General features: G+C 38.1%; 1 protein-coding gene across 1 annotated transcript; it reads left to right on the plus strand.

Annotated features, from left to right (window-relative positions):
- The first annotated feature begins 1,081 nt into the window (after window positions 1-1,081).
- LOC101312531 (THO complex subunit 2-like) lies at window positions 1,082-14,319 on the plus strand. The gene is made up of 32 exons (XM_004297363.1): window positions 1,082-1,394; window positions 1,489-1,614; window positions 1,982-2,023; window positions 2,282-2,341; window positions 2,437-2,499; window positions 2,800-2,880; window positions 3,004-3,072; window positions 3,167-3,214; window positions 3,322-3,390; window positions 3,475-3,608; window positions 4,173-4,248; window positions 4,370-4,563; window positions 4,707-4,787; window positions 4,992-5,199; window positions 5,295-5,537; window positions 5,626-5,706; window positions 5,831-5,950; window positions 6,046-6,105; window positions 6,666-6,793; window positions 7,331-7,427; window positions 7,518-7,646; window positions 7,807-7,910; window positions 8,110-8,290; window positions 8,393-8,574; window positions 8,859-9,465; window positions 9,607-9,711; window positions 10,173-10,328; window positions 10,413-10,493; window positions 10,698-11,159; window positions 11,611-12,672; window positions 13,350-13,684; window positions 14,039-14,319. Exons 1-32 carry the CDS (start codon window positions 1,260-1,262, stop codon window positions 14,100-14,102), a joined length of 5,583 nt encoding a protein of 1,860 aa, XP_004297411.1. The 5' UTR covers window positions 1,082-1,259; the 3' UTR covers window positions 14,103-14,319.
- Window positions 14,320-15,304: the final 985 nt, after the last annotated feature.

Below are 15,304 nucleotides of genomic sequence, written 5' to 3' on the forward strand. Positions count from 1 at the left end.
CACTATCAACATGAAAATGTTCAATCCAGAATAAACCGTGAACGCACTGCATAAATTCTTACTACTTCCTTTAACTACTTAAGCAAGATGAACACATCATTATCAAGCCTTTAGAATTATCGATCAAGGTATATATACTATCCTATCAACAAATTATTCCAAGCATTAAGATCAATGCAAGTATGATTGAACAAATATGCAAAACTAGTGTGGAACGCCTACCTAGCATGCAAGTCTCTCTATTTGGTTTCACCTATCATCTCATAGGTTTTTACTACTTTGAATTAAGCCATATTAACTGTTTAGAAGATTAAACTGCTAATTTTAGCCACACTCGCAAGTTCGTAATGTTTTATATATGCATCCATGAACATAAACAAACAAGAGATATCTGTAAACTAAAACCAAATAAACAATTCACAACTAAGCAATTATGAAATCAAGGTTGTGAAACAAGGTTTATTGCATAATTTGGGGCTTCAAACCTCTACCCCTAACAAAAGAGTTTAGCCAAGTATGACTGCAAAATCACAAAAAAAAACATGGTTCGAAAGTAAAAGATTACAAAGGAAAGAGAAACCGTGGATGGAAGAAGAATCGACGATGGTCTTGGCAGGAATCAACATTTACAATCCATCATCTCAAGATCATAACTGTCAATTGATCTACACCACACCTAAAACTATGTCTCTAAGATCCTATTTATAGACTCATAATTAGTCCGACTTACAATAGGATTTAGAACCATATCATGAATCGATCATAAACCTTTACTCCTAAGGATAAACTCCAAGAATCCTAGATAGACTAGAATAACTTACCAAAAACCTTCCGAAGTAAAGAATCCAAAACATACCAGAAATGATCCCAATATGTCGACGGCCATTGATGTTCTGGTTATGTGGTTCATGTATGTAATTCACTGTTTGTGTTTCGTCTCCTTTCTGATTGATGCTGCTATTTGGGCTTGATATTTGGGCCGTCTTAATTAGACCCGAAACCCGAATCCAAAGAAAACCCGTATCCATAACCCACTAAGCCAACAACGTACAAGAGAGAGAGAAGCGGAGAAGAAACACTAAACAAAGAAAGCATCTCCGTTTTGCCCGAACCCTTTCTCCTCCTCCTTGGTTTTCAGATCACCCTGAAAACCCTAAATTTCTCATGAAAAACCCTACAATTACGACATTGCCCCTCCCCTCCTCCTCTCTCTGATTCACCTCGCCGGCGCTGCTGCTCAACTCAACTCTCCGACGACCATGTCTCTCCCGCCCGTAGAGCGTGCACACATCAACGAGGATCACCTCCGTGAATGGAAGACCGGAAACCCTAGCTTCAAGCTACCGGAGCCTGTTCCGATGCTCCGGTTCCTCTACGAGCTCTGCTCCACCATGGTGAGAGCTCAGAAACGCTTTTCCTTTCTTTCGATATACGATTATGTGAACGGAGGAGCTTTTTGGATTGATGAATTTGAATTGCTGCCGTCAGGTTCGTGGAGAATTGCCGGTTCAGAAGTGTAGAGCGGCTCTGGATTCGGTGGAGTTTTCTGAAAAGGTTTCCGAGCAAGAGCTGGCTTCAAGCTTGGCTGATATTGTTACTCAAATGTCTCAAGATGTGAGTTTGTTGTAATTTGCTTTTCATGCTTGGAATTTGTTGAATGCGTTTGTTTTCGGTGAGGTTTTGCATTCAGTTGCTGTAATCAGATTGAGCTGTGATATTACATATTGGAGAAATGTGTATGGAAATGGTTTAGGATAATGAGTAATTTTAATCAGAGCGTGGCAATTGCATGCTCTCAAGCAACCAGTAGGAAGTAGAATGGTCTTAAGATTGCTTCATGCGGTGCCTCTGTACATGCTTTCAATGTAGATTTTATGTTCCGAGCATACTAGTTTTTATTAATTTTTGATGTCACTAACCTGCTTATGCTGTTGTTTGTCTTCCTATTCTTACTGACACTTAGATGTTCATTAACTTGCAGCTTACCATGCCTGGAGAGCATCGAGCTCGTCTCACAAAGCTGGTTAGTTCTTGGTTTTAAAAGTCACTAGATTTGAAAAACAGGCCTTCAACTTAGTTACTGGTGTTCATTGTCCTCTTGCCACTTCATTCTAGTAAAGTGGAACAATCTTATCCTTTTCATATAATTGACGATGCATAGTAAAGACTGAAAGTTCTTTTCTATTTGTCCACACTGCACATTCTCTTTTACTTTTTTGATTTGTCATGGTTTGTTTGTTTGACCTTGCTACTTATTATTTAGTGGATTTCCCTTTTACAGGCCAAATGGTTGGTGGAATCTTCTTTAGTTCCATTAAGGCTTTTTCAGGAGCGCTGTGAGGTTTATACTGATCCTTGTCTTAAAAAACTTGATTGGTGGTTTTTTCCTTTCTCGTACAAAATATAACTCATGTATGTACGCTTTATAAATTGTAGGAAGAATTTTTGTGGGAGGCTGAAATGATTAAGATAAAGGCTCAAGAACTGAAGAGTAAAGAGGTAAGAAGGTCATGTATATAGCTATGTGCTCATTTGGTGGTGACCTTGCCTTATATACCACATCATTGCTCTTAGACATTTTTACATTATTCACAAACTTTAGATAGTGAAAAATGACCATGATTGGAATAGGACAATCTAAATGAACTAATTTGTCATATGTTTCAAATGTGACCATGATTGGTATATGTAATCTGAATGTAATAGTTTGTTATAACTTACAACAAAGTGAGTTGGAAGGAATATCTAAATGCAGTAAGCTGATATACTTCCGGAACTGATGTGGGCTTTTATTTTCAGGTTAGAGTAAACACCCGTCTTCTATATCAGCAAACAAAGTTTAATCTTCTTCGAGAAGAGAGCGAGGGATATGCCAAGCTGGTATGATTACTATTGATATTATCTTTCGGAAGTTTGCTGAAGGTGCTGCATTAGAATACATATTTCATGTTTTGGGAAATCTGAGAAATTTCATTACGTATTCACTGCCTTTTGCACTTGCAGGTTACACTTCTTTGCCAAAATTCAGAAAATTCATCGCACAATGCTGGAGCAACAATAGGCATTATAAAGGTATCAGGTTTGCTCTTCCCATCCCCCCTCCCCACTCCCCCTCCATCATTGAATATCCTTATATATGTTTCATTTTTCTGATTGATCCTTGCAGTCATTAATCGGACATTTTGATCTGGACCCAAATCATGTTTTTGATATCGTAAGTCTTTATACATATTATACTTCATATTCTGTAACTTTTTCGTACCTGTTTGTAAATGATGTTTTATGATCAACTAATTTCTCCACAATACTTTATTTGATTAGGTTTTGGAGTGCTTCGAACTTCTGCCAGACAACAATGTCTTTTTGGAGTTGATACCAATTTTTCCAAAGGTGGCAGATAATATATTGTTTAAGTTTAGGTTTTCTGGTTTATTCCAGTAATTTTTAGTAGACTCATAACATATTATTTTGCAGTCTCATGCTTCACAAATCCTTGGTTTTAAATTTCAACACTACCAGCGTTTGGAAGTAAATGATCCTGTACCATTTGGACTTTATAAGCTTACAGCTTTGCTGGTGAAGGAGAATTTTATTGATCTTGATAGCATGTGAGTATCCCTTTGACGAGCATGTTCTTTGATAGGAGTACTTTCTTTGCTTCGTAAGCTTCACTATTGTAGGACTCCTCTTTGAATTTTTGAGAGGCAATGCCAATGCCAGTTATGTGGGACCATTGGCAGTAGCCCCAACTTGGTTATAAAAGACATATCCATTGTGGAAGCCCAAGACTTTGTTGATTGGGCCAGCTCTGAAACTTACCCTTCTTTTGTTGATAGTAGAATTTGTTGATAAATAAAACAAATTCTATTGGAGTAGTTAGTTGGTCGAACCTAATGATGCTGACTTCTCTTGGTGTTATAGTTAGGCAGTTGCACTTTTGCATGAGTGAGATTATCCTAATTGGTAAAATCTACATGGCATTTAGAGGAGTATTAAGAATGTTTAAAGAATTGCTATCTTGAATTAGTTCACTTTTATATCTATGTTTGACATTGTGCATAACTGTCGCCTGTAAAGTTATGTGTATTCTTATGTTGACTTTGTGTCCTTAATGGTCACTGTGTTCTGGGGGCCTTCTGATATTTATATCTATAAGTTTATGCTTTCAACAGATGTGCTCATCTACTTCCGAAGGACGATGAGGCATTTGAGCATTATAGCTCTTTCTCCTCCAAGCAACTTGATGAGGTATAATTGGAATGTGTATTTAATGGTTGAAAAACTTGGTGACTTGATCTCTTTTTTCTTCTCTCTATTTATAAGTTCTATAAACTCTAGCTTATCTGAATATTTTTAAATTTTTTCTCAGGCTAATAAAATTGGTAAAATAAATCTTGCTGCTACTGGGAAGGATCTAATGGAAGATGAGAAACAAGGGGACGTGACAATAGATCTCTTTGCATCTTTAGACATGGATTCAGTGGCAGTAGGAGAACGATCTACAGAGTTTGAAAATAATCAAACTTTGGGATTGCTTACTGGTTTTCTTGCGGTAGATGACTGGTATGCTTTTATGTACAATTTTTTTGGTTCTGGCGTTTTCCAGCTAAATATATTCGGGATGAACTTGTTTAAACTGAATTTCACCTTTCTTTATTCGGTGGTGATTATATTGGTCTGAACTGGTTTTAATGTTTGCAACTCAGGTATCATGCGAATTTACTATTTGACCGTCTGTCACCTCTAAATCCTGTTGAACATACCCAAATATGTAATAGCTTGTTTAGGTACGTCTTCCACTCCTCTTTTGTCATTATTATGTTATATTCATTTATCTAATGTGCTTTTGTACATGTGCATGTACAAAAAAAACAATATTGGCTTTGCTCTGTCTAGCCTTGTTATCAGTTTGGTGCCTTGATATTAGTTGTGGTTTGGCAGGGTATGCTTCTACTTTTTTCTTTCTAATTTGTTCTGATACATGTGTCCAGACTCATTGAAAAATCAATCTCTTCTGCATACGACATGGTTCATCAAGCACGTCTCAATAACTTGGGCTCCTCAGGAACCGGTGTTGGTGTGATGACTACAGAAAACTCATCAGCTAGTGGATCTTTTATTGAACTTCAAAAAGAACTTTTTCAGATGCTTGCTATTGTTGGGCCTTACCTTTATCGTGATACTTTGCTGCTACAGAAGGTGCATTACTTTTATCTGATATTATGGAATCTTATTCTCTTTTTATTTCGTCTTTGAAAAATTAAGGTCCGTTTCTGTCTGTTTTTTTGGAGTAGGTTTGCAGAGTATTAAAAGGTTATTACTTGTCTGCACCGGAGCTTGGAATACCTGGTGAAGTAGCTGTTTCTGCAAGTAATCCTGGTTTGCCCCTTAAGGAAGCTAGGTCCCCCCGTCAGGTAGCAATGTCAAGGGTAGAGGAAGCCTTCCGGACATGTCTACTTCCATCTTTACAGTTAGTACCTGCAAATCCAGCTGTTGGAATGGAGATTTGGGAAGTGATGAGTCTACTTCCATATGAGGTTGGTTTTATATCACTGATATATGATTTCTTGAATTTGAAAGTTCATTTTCTCATAGTAGTCTTGCTATATTAATCTTGTTCTTTAGGTGAGGTACCGTTTATACGGTGAATGGGAGAAAGAAGATGAACGAATTCCTATAGTTTTAGCTGCAAGGCAAACAGCCAAGGTATCAAACATTTTTTTTTTCAAGTCTCGCTGACCTCTTTATATACCTGTTTTTACTTTCTTTCGATCTTTTATTCTGTAAAAGCATTGTTGTGTTATACCTTTTCTATGTCCTCACATTATAGTTGGACACTAGAAGAATTTTGAAGCGGCTTGCAAAAGAAAATTTAAAGCAGCAGAGTCGGATGGTTGCAAAGTTAGCTCATGCAAATCCAATGACTGTACTTCGAACCATTGTTCATCAGGTCAAGATTTTAAGAATGTTCATACTCAGTAAGTTTTTTTTTTTTGGCTTTCTAGTTTATGTGTGCAAACAATTAATGGGTTGCTACTACTGCAGATTGAGGCATACAAAGATATGATTACTCCTGTTGTAGATGCATTTAAGTATTTGACTCAGGTGCGGATTTTCATTTTGTTGTCAGTTAAATTTTTCTCTTCTCTCCTTGAGTACTGCTAGAAGGTGGTAATCAAGTATTATTTCAAATGTGTGTTTTTTCTTCAGTTCTCTTACTATAAAGAATAACTTGCTTTAAGTTTTTCAGAAGATCCTTTATGGTATAGAATCAGTCAGTCTAAGTTTAGCATATGTTTAGGAACCGATTATCCTTTAAGTTACTTAATTCGGTAAGATACTGAGCGATCGTGCATCCCTAACTTTGGTGCTTGAGACTGGTAAAGATACTTATCCTGAGAAGAAAAACATTGAATTGTGGATTTCACTAGAGAGGGACATCTAGGAACTGGTCTTTCTTGTGTAAGAATTAGAAAAGAAAATATCTCTTGAAGTTCAACACAATAGCATTAGTATAATCAGAATTTATTTTTAAATGATGGACTTGTGTTGTACAGGAACTTATTAGGATGATCCGGGGGGTTTCTTTCTTTATAGAACGGCCATCATTCTATATGCATATGTTGTTTTAAACCTATTGATCTTTTGTTATCATTTTTGTTCAGCTGGAGTATGATGTCCTGGAATATGTTGTGATTGAACGTCTGGCGCAAGGAGGGCGTGATAAGTTAAAAGAGGATGGGCTTAATTTGTCAGACTGGCTTCAATCTTTGGCTTCATTTTGGGGTCACTTGTATGCACCTTTCTTTTCTTCTTGACTAAATGTTTTTATGTATGTAACTATGAAGTCTTACATTGATCTTAGATTCTAAAATAAAATGACCCAGTGGAGTGGAAAAACAAATGGGAAAAACTACAAATGAACTGAACTAGCCTTGTCCTTATGATGGCCTTGTGGGCTTTGCACCAACTTTTAGGACAGCTCACGCTAGATTGGAGTCCACACAATGGTTCTTGATTAGATGAAACTATGAGGGACGTACGGTTTTTGGTTTCAAATGAAGTATTCATTTTCTCTATGAAACTTGTGAATCCCATGTTGAACATGTCAACTTGTTAGATATATGAATCCTTTTGTCAGAATTATGGTAACTTTTTTAGTTCTCAAATTTTATTTTCCAGTTTTGGCTTTTTGTGTGTTCCATATCCTGAGGCTTTATGGATAGTTATAGTACCCCTTGTTTTACATTTTGTCATTGAAAATTCAGTTGAGCATCTGTGCTTTTAGATTTTAAGAAAGCTAACCACCTGAATTTTTCATTTTCTTTAGGTGTAAAAAATACCCATCTATGGAATTGAGAAGCCTTTTCCAGTATCTTGTAAATCAGTTGAAAAAGGGGCAAGGAATTGAGCTTGTTGTTCTTCAGGTAGTTTTCAGGCTCACTGTGTGGACTGGTGTCACACGATTAAGTTTCAAGGATTGCAATGATTAAATTGGTATTTTCTGATTACATCAGGAGCTTATTCAGCAAATGGCAAATGTCCATCACACGGAGGACCTTACTGAAGATCAGCTGGATGCCATGGCTGGGGGTGAGACTCTTCGTCATCTGACCACTGGTTTTGGTGTTACTCGACATAACAAGGTGCCTTGTAATGTTTGATTGTATATGAAGTAGATTTGAAGTGCTATAAATTTATTCGGGTCTTTGAAATATTTAGCAGTCTTTAATGCTTATAAAAATTATGGTTTTTCTCTTATGTAACTGGGAAAGATAATAATGATGGTTTTCAATTTGCTAACAGCAATTAATCAAGTCCACAAACAGGCTAAGGGAGTCGCTGCTTCCAAAAGATGAAACAAAGCTTGCAATCCCTCTGTTGTTGCATCTTGCTCAGCATCGTTCTTTGTAAGCCGCAGAGCTTATTTTATTCAGTTATTATTTCTTGTTTATCATTGCGCTGCTATATGACTATTTTGCCTAGAAATAACATCCTGATAAATTGTCTCTCTTCGCACCTATTTATGTACTTATGATATTCTTCACGCACATGGGAACACAAGTCAAGTGAGTCATATGCCTGACTAGATTATCATACTATCTGCAGGGTCATAATAGATGCAGATGCGCCTTATATTAAGATGGTTTGCGAGCAGTTTGATAGATGTCACGGAGCACTCCTTCAGTATGTGGAATTTCTTTGCAGTGCCATGCCATCGGCATCAGCTTATGCTCAGCTAATTCCTTCACTTGACGATCTTGTCCACAAATACCACCTTGAGCCTGAGGTACACCACTCACCCCCACCCCCCCCCCCCCCCGAAGAACTCTTATCTGCTTTATCATCACTCTTTCTACACTCTTATCTTAGTACTGTTTCTGTGACATAGGTTGCTTTCTTAATTTATCGCCCAGTAATGAGGCTGTTCAAGACCCCACCAAGTTCTGATGTCTTCTGGCCTCTTGACAATAATGATGCTCAAAGTATCACATCTGCAATTTCAGAGTCTGAAGCTGCACAGAATTCTGGCAACGTGGTTCTGGATCTTGGGTCTACATGGAACCCTATAACGTAAATGTCCCAAAGAAAACTTAATGGCCATTTTGTCTTATTTCAGTTTTAGTGATTTTGATCAAAAAGTTATGTATTATCCAGTAGCTTATGCATTATATATAGATAAATAGGGTGTTTTTTCTTTCTTTCATGGACGCCTGGATGCATCTTGGCTATTGTTTTATTTGGCTTTTATAGTAGCAATAGTTGGCATGAAATGCTTTTAAATTCAGTTGAAATGACAGTTTTATTCTTTTACACATACATTGACATACTAATAATTTTTATATGATTTTAATTAGGTGGTTGGATCTTCTTGATACTGCTAAAACCATGTTGCCTGCAAGAGCCTGGAATAGTTTGTCCCCTGATCTCTATGCTACATTTTGGGGGCTCACACTCTATGATCTTTATGTCCCTAGAAATTGTTACATATCTGAAATTGCGAAACAGCAGGCTTCTATCAAAGCTCTGGAAGAGCAGCCTGATAATTCAATTTCTGAAATATTAAGAAGGAAGAAGGAGAAGGAAAGAATTCAAGAAACAATAGATCGGCTGATTAGTGAATCCCGTAAACACGAGGAACATGTTGCATCTGTTCGTAAACGGTTATTGCGTGAGAAGGACAAATGGTTGAGTTCGTGTCCTGATACTTTAAAGATCAACATGGAATTTCTTCAGCGTTGTATATTTCCTCGCTGTACTTTCAGCATGCCAGATGCTGTGTATTCTGCCATGTTTGTCCACACTCTTCATACCCTGGGGACACCATTTTTCAACACTGTCAACCACATGGATGTGCTTATCTGTAGAACCTTACAACCTATGATATGCTGCTGCACTGAATCTGAAGTTGGTAGATTGGGGAAGTTTCTCTGTGAGACCTTGAAGATTGCTTACTATTGGAAGGTGATAATTTATCTGTTTTCATTCAACCGCACTGTTCTTATAGTTATGTGTCATATTAGGGTCTTTGATAGTACTTCAAACTCTTGTATATTCTTTTTACCAATTTTTTGTTTAGACTTATGGTATCTGCTTCTTTAACAGAGTGATGAATCTATTTATGAGCGTGAGTGCGGAAACATGCCGGGCTTTGCTGTCTATTATAGATTTCCAGACAGCCAGCGGGTCCGATATGGCCAGTTTGTCAAGGTGAGTTCATGGGCATCTCTTTATTTAATGTTAAGTTATAAAAAGCCTGCAAGAACAATCTTATTAAGAAGTTTCTAACTGAGGTCAGTCCATTTGGTCGGTTCATGTACTCCTACAATCTTTTCAGCAGTAGCTTATTACAATTATCAAATATTGCCCATGAACTCTACCAGATGAGCTTGCATATCCAGTCTCATGCTCATATAGGTAGCTGAGTTCTTAATGTGCTGGTTTTTTGAGTTTTTGTTACACGATTCAACTTTTATCCTTTCTTTTTAGTCATGCGCAAACATCTTCATAATGCGTAGTCTGTGCTTGAACCTATCCATATGGCATGATTCTTTTCTAATGATCTTATAACCATCAATATTGCATCTGTGTATGACTATGGTCATGAAGTCCTTCCTTGCTTGGAATTCTTTTCTTTTTCCTAGTATGTTCGTGATTTAAATTTGTAATAGGTGCACTGGAAATGGAGTCAAAGGATCACAAGATTATTGGGTCAGTGTCTGGAATCTACGGAGTACATGGAAATTCGAAATGCTCTCATAATCTTATCAAGAATTTCTAGTGTTTTTCCAGTTACTAGAAAGAGTGCGTTGAACCTCGAAAAACGGGTAAGAACTGTTTCAAATAGCTATTTCTGGGGTTTTAGCTGCAGCTGCATCATTGTGTTTATGTTCTTGCCCCTATATTTTCAGGTCTCCAAGATCAAAGGTGATGGGAGAGAGGACCTCAAGGTGTTGGCAACAAGTGTTGGTGCTTCTTTGGCTGCTAGAAAGGTTTGTTGTACCTTTTGGGGCATATTTTCAGCTTAGCATAGGGAATGTAGAAAAAAAAAAAAAAAAAAAAAAAAAAAAAAACCCAAAATTTCCTGCGAGCAAGCCTTGAATTTGGGGGTTGCTGGCATGTATCCATTGGGTTCTTTTACCATCCCTACCTTAGAGATTTCAACTTTTATTGATAACTTTGTTAATACTTTACAGCCTTCTTTGGTTTCGGATGAAGAATTTTGTATGGGATACGTTGAACTAAAGTCTGCATCATCTTCAAAGCCTTTGGCCAGTAATTCAGGAGCTATACATAGCGGTCCTGCCGTTAATAATTCTCAAACTGAACCTGCTGGCGGAAAAGCAGGAACTCTTGTCTCCCAACACGCTGAATTAATAGATTCAGCCAGAGACCACGTGTCAAAAGCTAAACCTGCAGATGGGAGGTCGGAAAGAGCAGAAAGTGTCTCAACTGCAAAATCTGATCCAGGGCATCTAAAACATAAAGGTGCCTCGTTGGTGAATGGCTCAGATGCTCAGGCATCTGTACCATCAGCTACTTTACAAGCTGGAACAGCAAGGCCTATCGAAAATCAAGTACAACTGAACGAAACCTCAACTAGAAGGGCGGAAGAAAATACGGGAAAACTTGCCGCAAAGAACACTTCAGAATCTGAGGTATTATATTTTGGAGAAAAAACTCTCTTTTTAAATATTCTGTGTCTGAATACTTCGTTACGCTCTAGCTATTGTTTAGGGATCACTTGCTGTTATATTTCCACAGAAGCTCTTGAGCACCTCATGATCATGCTTAGTTACAATGAAGTTGCTAGTGCGATCACATTCATTTCCCCTATGCATCTCCACCATTCACCATTTTAGTTTCCAAAGAGACATGGAAGAATTTCCTTATTTCTTGGAGCCTTTAGTTTAAGAATTATTTGTAGATTTTTATTGCCAAAACAGAGTTAACTGTCTTTGTCGTGGTTGATAGAGATTGCCTTTGTCATCTTTCTCCCACTCTGAGCATGTCATTATAGTTGATGAAATAACAAAAGGTGGGTTTCATTATTATATGATGTCATTGAAACGTTCTGTTTTGTTAAAATCTGTTTTCCTCTGGTGACAGTTGAGGGCCCAAGCAAAACGGTCTGTTCCTGCTGGGGCTAAGCCATTAAAACAAGACCTTGTGAAGGACGAAAGTAGATCTGGAAAAGCAGCTGGGGCTACTAATGTCTCTTCCATCACAGCAAATGGTAGCACGGTACCATCTTTGGGGAAAGGTTCAGCTTCATTAGGTATTGAATCAAAAGTGGAGGCTGGATCTGCAAAGATTTCCAATACAAGGATTCCTTCTTCAAAGGAAGAAGGTGCTGAGGTTTCTGATGTGGCAAGGCCCCCTTCTTCTCGATTCGTTAATTCTCCTAGACATGATAGTTCTGCTACACTCTCCAAGTCCAGTGATAAACTTCAAAAAAGAACCGGCCCTGCAGAAGAAACAGATAGACAAAGTAAACGCCGGAAAGGGGAGGCTGAAATGAGAGATTCTGAGGGTGAAGCTCGGTTGTCTGACCGAGAGAGGTCCGTTGATGCTAGACTGTTGGATCTAGACAAATCAGGAAGCGATGATAGAAGTGTTTATAAGGCCACTGAGAAGGCTTCAGATCGGTCTAAAGATAAAGGAAATGAAAGACATGATAAGGATCACAGGGAAAGAGCGGACCGTCCTGATAAGTCACGCGGAGATGATTTAGTTGAGAGATCCAGAGATAGGTCAATGGAGAGACATGGAAGGGATCATTCAGCTGAGAAATTGCAAGAGAGGGGTTCAGATAGGAGTTTCGATAGACTGCCTGAAAAATCAAAGGATGAGAAAGGTAAAGGGCGTTACAGTGATATATCCACTGAAAAATCTCATGTTGATGAACGATATCACGGACAAAGCTTACCTCCACCACCACCCTTACCTCCTCACATTGTTCCTCAATCTGTTAGTTCCGGAAGAAGAGATGAAGACTCAGATAGAAGGACAACTACAAGGCATACTCAAAGGCTTTCTCCGAGACATGATGAGAAGGAACGTAGAAGATCTGAAGAAAATTCCTCAATTTCTCAAGATGATTCGAAGCGTAGAAGAGAAGATGATTTTCGAGAGAGAAAACGTGATGACCGTGAGGGGATCTCAGTAAAGGTATGTATTGGGACTAGTTATTACAATTGAGCTGTGCAGTTATAATGAAGGTGTATATTGTTTGGAATACGTTATATTGACAATCGTGTCTTAAACCAATGAATTTTAGCAATATCTTGGTCTTGGAAATAATCAATAGTGTTTGCTCGTATTGCATATATATCCAAGGGAAAATGACAATACTACCCTATGCCTTTTCGGTTGGTAGTTTTAAAATTGTAAGAATTGTATACCTCTCATACTTGATTGTCAGTTTGACTGTTAACTAATATGATGTGACATAAATGAGACCATGACACCAATAAAATCTCAGGGTCACTTTCATCTTGTCCTTTTATTCTATATTCAGCACATAGCAACCTACTGTTTCAAAATTGCTACTGTCAGTTTGATTGTCTATCTAACTATTAACTGCTGGGATTACATTGTTTCTAGCAACCTGATAGGCCATCTAGATTGGTCTTTATTTAGTAGTCTTCGAGACAATAACCTTTAGTAACTTCATCATGCCCAACTGGTATGGAACCCGATGACTTGAGAGAGTATATACATGAAACTGTTCTGTTTCATTGTGGTTTTATGCGCACATATTTTGAGTTTTGCATCAGCAACTTGCAAGTTTTGTACTGATTTTCTGTTTAGAACTTAATGAACTCACTGTCTTTTGCTGTATGTAGGTGGATGAGAGGGATAGGGACAGGGACAGGGACAGGGAAAGGGAGCGGGAGAAAGAAAGGGAGAAAGCCAACCTATCGAAGGAGGATCCAGACATGATTGCAGCTTCTAAGAGGCGGAAACTTAAACGAGATCTGTCTTCTGTGGAAGCTGGTGAGTACTCACCAGTTCACCCTCCCCCTCCCCTCTCTATTAACTTGTCCCAGTCATACGATGGAAGGGATAGGGGAGAACGGAAAGGACCCATTGTCGCACGCACGGGTTACGTAGAGGAACCAAGTTTGAGGATTCATGGTAAAGAAGTATCCAACAAGATGACTCGCCGTGATACAGACCCGTATCCTTGAATGCTTAATTTTCAGTTCAATTTTTCTTCTGTCTTGCTTGAATCTATCTATTGCTGCTCTCATGTGCATTTATGGAATACACACATTGAACAAATGAAGCATTCTTAGTTTCGCATTTGATATTTGTGCTCTTATTGACTTAATTTCATTTCAAAGCAAGGTGTAGCATAGTGTAATGCACTGTGATAGGTTTCATGAATATCCTTTTAAGAGTGCTGAATGGAATCCTATTTTCAGAACTAGGTTGAGATCTATCATGAGCATCGCTGTGTGCATAGATGTATATATTGTAAGTCAGTTACACTTCTGTGCAATTGTGTTGCGAGTCCTTAACCATGTTATAGGATGTACGAATGGGATGACGATAAAAGGCGAGGTGAACAAAAACGAAGGCATCGGAAGAATTAGAAAATTCTGGGTTGCTGGCAAGATGTACTCTACGCATCCATAGAAGTTATGCAGTGTTCTCTGTTTTGTAACAGATAATTTTTGAAAAATAATATATTCATGGCTAAATAGTTGTTAATTTGTACAATCCCATAATTGGGGGTAGTGATAGACGCCTATTGTGTCCACAATTGTACAGTTAGTTAATTAAGTAAATGTATCCTGGTGCCCGCAGAGTAACTGACCTCGTTCATTTTCTTACATCTAACTGCTCCATTTGAAGTATAAAAGAGCTGGTACCTTTGGTCTAAACTATCAGAATCCTGGGAATAATAATTGCTCCACGCCAACTTATATTTTTCACCTGCTGTGCTTAACATAAGTTAAAACCTTTTCTTTTATTTACTGCGGGAGTTATTTCACATTAATCTAACAGTGTATGAAGCTAAATTCTCGGCGCTGTGAAATCTTTCCTGTGGTTGGTTTCTCCTGAAACAGTAAATCACAACACAGAAAGACCAGCCAACTCCTAGACTCGAGATGAAATTGCATTCAAGAGAACAGAGAAGTCGCAACAAAAACATTGTTTATAGCATTGAAGTGTTACGCCAAAGCAATGCCCTTGACATACATATCTTTACAAAATGACTTGTTGCCTAGAATAGTTACAACAAAGCATTTCTATCAAACATACTCTTGATAAACGGCTCAAGCATGCATGCATGTATTCCACAACCTTATACAGTTAGTGTCACTGAGATTAATTAGGCCATGTTAATCTCTGTGTATGATTAGTTGCATTGGTTGTTTGAGTGTAAAATTAACTTTAATTCCTAGACATGTAGCGTGACTCGTGAACCAGATTTGTGAGGATATGATCAAGTATCTCGTGAGACATTTATTATCGAGGCTAAATCAAGCCTACTGGGAGATCAAACAATCTTTTAGGCAAATCCAGGTAGCTCTCGATTTATCGTTGAATTAATGATAGATTGTTTAGATACTAAGATCGAGCAATATTCTTAATAGTGATTAAAGGAATATACATATAACAGCCTAGTCCCTACCATTGAGATATTGTCCGTTTTGGGCCCACCGGTCCTCACGGTTTTGTTTTTGAGGTTTCACCCCAAAACACGTCTCAATGTAAGGTGCTCGCTCTGCACATATAAGCATAGCAACTTATCTCCCCCAGACGATATGGGACGGGTGCACCTACTAGC

The sequence above is a fragment of the Fragaria vesca genome, linkage group LG4, assembly GCF_000184155.1.
Source record: "Fragaria vesca subsp. vesca linkage group LG4, FraVesHawaii_1.0, whole genome shotgun sequence".
Classification (NCBI taxonomy): Eukaryota; Viridiplantae; Streptophyta; class Magnoliopsida; order Rosales; family Rosaceae; genus Fragaria; species Fragaria vesca.